A 6,832-nucleotide genomic window follows, 5' to 3' on the forward strand; every position below is an offset into this window, starting at 1 on the left:
TTTCCAAAAATCGATCGCCCCCTGGGATCTGGTTGCAGTGAAGGTTATAAATCCCACCTCCTCCATGTCAGTGGATGGAACATTAGCCAAAATAAAATTTCAAATACAGTTTTCCTTGTTGTATTTGTTGTTGTTTGGTAGATATTATCACACTGATTTGCATACAATTGGTAATTTTTCTGGGTAGTTTGTTTTTAATAGGTTATTTAATGATATAAACAGAGGTGTATTTCAGTTGATATGACTGCTTTGATTGGGGTCTGATGCTGTCACTCCAATTCTCATCACTACTGCACCTGTATAAAAGCAAGACGGCAGCCGTCACATTTACAGTATTTTGGTTGTATTTTTGCATAGTGGAGGGGAGTGGAGACGCCATGTCCATCGTATACAGTCAATGACGGTGGGTGTAGCAAACTGCTCTTCTTTTTTTTTTTACCACAGGGCTCAAGTCTGTTATCCCGTTCACACACTCACTAGTCCAGTGCCTTTATGTTAATGTACCAATTTAATAAATTTCCAATGATCTCATTTCAGGCATGTGCCTGTATGTACGTGCACGCATGCAGATACTTTTGTGTTTGTGCTGCATGTATAAACAGGATAGAGAAGGTGAATGCACTTTGAGTGCACAAGTCTGGGATCTTTTATTCATGCCACTTGCAGGAGCCATCTTGAAATTAAATCTTTAATGGTCATTGATCCACTCACCCCAGAGAGCTGGATAGTATAAAAGTAGTCCCAGCACTAGTTTTTTAAATAGTGTGCAAGGTTGTCTAACACTGCTGAATTGAGTGAAATGTATTTTTCTTTTAACTAGAAAACTTATTTAAATTCTTAAACTTGATGCTTATTTTAGTGTCCACTATGTCACTAGAAGTCTCATCAACATCATCATAATCCTGTCTGAGCTTCTGGCTCTTCACTTTCCTCGATAGCTCTTTCCAGAGTAAACCTTAGAATAATGATGGCCACCTTATTCTGTCCTCACTTGCACTAGTCAAGCACAATTTCCCATAAATTAAGAAGCAGCCAGCACTATTCAAAAGGTTGCTCAGCCACTGCACAGACTTGAATGATAGCATACTGAAAAGTCAGCACTGAAAATAGTATAAGTTGCAGTATGTCTGCAGTAATAGTTCCTTGTCCTTGACTAAGAAGTTTGACAACAGAATAGGGATGTGACCGCAAATTTGAATGAAATTTGTCTGTTTTTCCCCCCTGAAGCCCCCATGGAATAGAGCTATCATGTAACATGATGAAGCGATAACCTCTACGCTTCAGGTCGGAGAGTATGATAATATCAGTCCAACAGCGAACATCTCCACCCTTATTTGAAATAAATATTCATTTCATCTCTGCCTTGCTTGGTCTTGCACAGCTCCCTCTGGTTCAGTGGTGTGTAAACAAGTGCTACATGTGGTGATATTGGCAGAGGTCTCTCTGGGTTACGGTGTGTAACTGAGATAGAAATATATCATTACTGGGTGGGGACTGAGGGGATCTGAGGGACAAAGAGACAGAGAAATAAGAATATTGGATTCTGTTCCACACACACAAACTTATGTCCTTACATGCAGGCTGTCTGCTCCATCTGTCTGTTTTGCTCACGCACACACATATACGCAGATACATGCACACGCACTTAGCATAGGGTGTCTGTTAACTGCATGCGAATGGGTGATGGACTGCTCCAGGGGCCCTGTCGGTAATATAATCCTCTCAATTCCCCCAGATCCCACACCAATATGTCACAATTGTCATTTATTCCCAGCATGGTCGCCCACAATCAGGTGCCTTTTCACACTGAACACACCCTGAACCTGTCAGGGTGATGAACACTTCAAGAGCACTCGCATACACCTTCACCTGCATACATGCATTGTGTATTAACGCGTTGCCCTTTGTGTTTGCTTGCCTTCATGTTTATTTATTTAGTTTGTTTTAAATGCAGAAAGAAAGTCAGTCTGCCAGAGTGGTTGGCTGGGTTGGTTTTGTTGGTTAAATGTAACGAACATTCACCGATACATTTACACACAAACTCTCTGTGTATACAATAATTCAGACTGAACCTAGATAATAATTCACACCTTCTCTTAGTTCTAAATGAAAATGGGCCAATTAGTGGTAAAAATGCATGTATATTGTGACATAGTAGAGCTAAATGTGTACTGTGTATGCGTCAGTCATAATCATAATCGTAATAAGAACAGACGTTTTGCTGAGTCCTGTATATGCCTGCTGAATGCATCACACTGAGCGGTGAACTGCTAATTAAAAACAAACACCTGCTTGTCAGAAAAAACGAGGTATGAAACAAGTGACTGATGTTTCTTTCTGAATCCAACAGGGTTTTCAGCATCTAAACCTTTATATAGTACTTCTATGGGTAATAAAATCTAAAGGCATATACATGTTTATGGATTTGGTTTGATTCAAGGTGACCTTTTATGGTGTTAAAAATCAAATTGGCAATCTGAATATGTTCCAAGTAAGTTTGAATAAACATGGTGGCATAGATTGAACATCATCTCCCAGCTGCAGTTAATGAAATTGAAAGCTAACCATGATATCAGCTTTAACCTGCATGGAAAACCAGCATCCATTTGGGCTTATCTGCTTGCTAATCTGGACCCTGGGAAACCCTAATGTGAGATAGCAGGCTGAGCTGTCTGAGCTTGAGTCTGGGTAGAAAGGACAGACAGAGAGAGTGTTTCAGTGAACTCAGTGAGGGCCAAAACATCAGCTTCGACTGCAATTCTTGATTGGTCCAAAAACTGATCTGACAAGAATCTTCTAATCTGACATTTGTGTCTCAAGGTTCTGCTTTCTGTTATGGGACAATGTCACCAAGATTTCTTTTATATAGAGAGAAATGGCCAGAAGGGTAAAACTGAGTGCACTTTCTATTCTGGGTAAAGAGCTCCATCCTTGTCACAGAGAGTAATATACTGCACTGATATAAAATTGTACAAGGCCCAAATTAAAGATAGTCGTGTGCCAAGCCGAGAAGAGAATTATAACATCTGACCTGAATGAGAAAGCGCATCCTCTTGAGACAACCTCCACTTCTCTGACTACCTGTTTCTGTGGTAAATTAAAAGAACACAATGTCCTGGCTAAGTTTCTATTTGCCTTACAGGGAGCTTTTCTCTCACTAATAGGCCACTGGGAGCTGCAATAATCACTCGCAGACACACAATAAGCCTGTAAGGAAAATACTCTATCTTCTAATTAGTGCATTTTCTGTTTCTATACACTTCCTGTTCTTCCGAAGGTCAACAAGGGGACATGCCGTATAAAGTGGAGTGACAGACTACTATAATACATGGTTAAAATGTGGAGATTAGTGAGACTGCAAAAGAAAAAAAAAGCAGCATAGTGTCCTCACAAACCCTGAGATTAAAGCATGCAGGGCATAAAATATGACAATGGTTATAAATAATAACAGGTGTTTCACTTAATTTTAATGAATGGTGTGCAAGTAAAAATAGACCTAAACTTTTTTCTATGTTAAGTGTCACTATAAGCAGTTAGCATACTGATTCAGTCTCAGTTGTCACATGACTCATAAGGCATGTCTACTGTATTCAAAACATGTATTGCAAAAGTTATTTAAAATGCTTCACTTAAATGCTGTGAAACATGTTCATAAATACAAGTATGGGCCTCAACATGCACCAGATGGATAACAGACCTAGTCGTTATTGTCAGGGATACAAGAGAAGCACAAAATACATAAAAACAAAAAAACAGATGGCAGAAGGAAAATTATTAATATGCTAAGTTAAAAAACAAAACTCATGCATGCTTGGCAAAATTATTTTTGTGGTTTATTAGTCCTTTGTGTAAACAGAGGAATTAACGCTGAAGTGTGTGTAAATGTGTGTGTGTGATTTAAAGAATGTGACTTCATTTAATTGGGCATTGCGGATGTGCAACACCTGGCTGCTTGTTCTTCTCATTACTGAGTTTCAGTGATCTGCTGGGGTTTGAAATCTTGACAGTGTCTTTCCAATCATTTGCATTGTTTTTTGGAGGAAAAAAAAAAGTAAACCTGTGATTTTCAATTCTGTCTTTTTTGTTTATACTTCGCCATTGAAATTACAAACCGGTGATTTGCATTTTATCTTATCTTCCTTCAGTCTGCTCTGCGAAACCACACAGAACTCATAAAAAATGTCTGCAACCATGCTGATCTTTGACAGTCGGCCCCATGGGTTCTGCATTTTGTTTGAAGAGCTGTGTTTCTCCTCCTCAAAACCCTAATTTAATCATTTCATGTCCCAAGCTCTCTTTTCCTAAATATCAATAATGTCAAGGGGAACAGCAGCACGGTGGAAGTGAAGTGTGTAGTCAGGTAAGTCTGATTTAGAACAACCCTCCCATTACAAAGGAGGTTAATGTATTGCTCTCCGGTCAGAAGATTCGTGCCGAATCTGTTCTATTGGAAACAACCTGTCAAGAACAAACATTCACTGGCCATCTGTCCATTTGGAAAGCATTTTTAAGCAAATTAATATTTCCAGACAGTATGACCTTGGTTTACAAAGCACAAGAAGGTGGAGAGACCCATGCTAAAATGTGAGAACCAACATTTTTAGTGCAAATGGGGATGAAGGAGACAAACAGTGGGCCTAGTTGAATTGCTTGTTCCAAAGAGAAGCTATAGCTTGGTATTAAAAATATCAGTAAAATAAGTAGACAGTTATTCTGTAACAGCATGACCAGTGGCACCGCGTGATTATGTTTTATTTTTTTTTTAACTATATACAAAAGTAACTAAATTCCTTAATTCAGAAAATGCTAACAATAAAATATTTAGTCAAATTCATGAGGATCATCGATTATTTATTTATTATGTTTTAGCAAAAGCTAAGTAATGAAAGGTGTCCAACTTGATAATGTCAAAAACTAACCATAACATCAGCCTGTTTTCTGTGACTTGAAATGCAAACATTATGATTGCTGATTATGAAATAAGGTGTCATTTTTTCTATTCTTATAATTTCCCTAAACGTTTTGTTATAATTAACTCTTACTCTGACATTCTGGATGTAGTGATTGAATGAGATAATGCTGCTATATGTTTAACACAGATATAAATGCAAATATAGATGTTACATACCTTTGACCTCCTTTTCATTCCTGAACCAACGCAGGTCAGCGGCGGGCTTGCTGCCCTGAGTGATGCAGGTCAGAGTGATGTGGTCTCCCTCTAAGGCAGGCTTCGTCAGGCCATCGATCTCTGGCTTCTCTGGTACACCTGAAGGATGAAACGAATGCCACAGAAGCCGTTCACACACAGCGGTATGTCATGGTGCAACAATAACATGATTATGCCTTATTGGAAATTCTTCTCTAGCTCACCCTCTGCAGGGAGAGTGCACTTTACAGAGCAGCCTTCCTGAGCAGTGTCTGTCTCATGAGTACATTAGGGAGGATTCTTGCTGACACTTGCTGGATGGTCTCTCTAACCACTGGCCTCTCTAAGGGTCAGCTCACACACATTTGAAGGAAGTGTACTTTTTCATGTTCATACAGTGGTTTCTAGTTTTGAGCTTTGAGTCTAGTTTTCTTCGACCAGGTTGTAAGACATCTGTCCTAACCTCAAATATGAAAGGGGTGAGTGATGTTTTGCTTGTGATGCTCACAGAACTGAAAAATGACATTTAAAAATTTCAACAATGTGTCCTCCCAGAACCAGTGTCCAGGTTCTTTGGGTATTCTACATGCTTGGATTTGAACAGTTTTCACTGGAACTACTTTCGATTAAACGACTTTTCAGACATTACCCAAAGGAGCTGTATGTGGGAATGCAAATGCCAAGTCAGGTGACCTGGACCTTACGTGGACTTTACCAGCTCTCTAGTACAAAGTCTGCATAATGTGCGAGTGAGCCGGAGTGAGCCATTGTGAGAAAACGGCAGTGTACAGTCCAGAGTATTTACACGGAGTTAGTGGCCATATTGATATGATGGTTTATTGTGTGACAGGTGCAAAACCGGAACAATACAAACCAATGGTGAAGAAAACTGGTCATTTACAATAAAGACCCCAACAAAAACAAACTAGCTTTCATGCATGAAAACAACCTCTGACAGAAGAAAACCAAAAATATCTGTGTGCGTGTCCACAAGTGTGTGACGCCAGACACACATTTATGTGCCCTGAACTGACCTCAGAACTGTTACAGATAGGGTTATCCATGTATTTACACACTGTGTAGCATTAACAGCCAAAATAAACTCCATTAACGTACAAGGTGACTAGTTTGCATTCCTCCTTTGCTTGACTGACCTCAGCACCATGGTCACCATCATCATGTCGCCCTGACATCTGTAGTTATGAAGTGCTTTGAAAGACTGGTGTCGGCCCACCTGAGGGACATCGTGGACCCCCTGCTAGACCCCCTGCAGTTCGCCTACCGGGCTAACAGGTCAGTGGACGATGCAGTGAACATGACACTGCATTACATCCTGCAACGCCATGCATGGACTTCAGCTCAGCGTTCAACACCATCATCCCAGACATCCCCCACTCCAAACTGACCCAGCTAACTGTGCCTGCCCCCACCTGTCAATGGATTACTAGCTTTCTGACAGACAGGGAGCAGCAGGTGAGGCTGGGGAAAACCACATCCAGCACCCGGACAATAAGCACAGGCGCCCCTCAGGGATGTGTGCTCTCCCCTCTGCTGTTTTCACTCTACACCAACGACTGCATCTCGAAGGACCCCTCTGTCAAGCTCCTAAAGTTGGCAGATGACACAACGGTCATTGGTCTCATCCGAGACGGTGACGAGTCAGCCTACAGACGGGAGGTTGAGCAG

The 6,832-nt window shown here is 40.6% G+C and overlaps 1 protein-coding gene across 3 annotated transcripts in view; it reads right to left on the reverse strand.

The window, feature by feature from the left end:
- The window catches only part of LOC109959237 (cell adhesion molecule 2-like), a 210,468-nt gene that overhangs the window by 25,649 nt on the left and 177,987 nt on the right, over positions 1 to 6,832 (reverse strand). For all 3 annotated transcript variants that reach the window (XM_020598446.1, XM_020598445.1, XM_020598447.1), the window contains one exon: positions 5,129 to 5,266. In XM_020598446.1, the coding sequence (XP_020454102.1) occupies positions 5,129 to 5,266 (138 nt within the window). The remainder of the gene's footprint in view (positions 1 to 5,128; positions 5,267 to 6,832) is intronic.

Source organism: Monopterus albus, unplaced genomic scaffold (assembly GCF_001952655.1).
Source record: "Monopterus albus unplaced genomic scaffold, M_albus_1.0 scaffold38.1, whole genome shotgun sequence".
Classification (NCBI taxonomy): domain Eukaryota; kingdom Metazoa; phylum Chordata; class Actinopteri; order Synbranchiformes; family Synbranchidae; genus Monopterus; species Monopterus albus.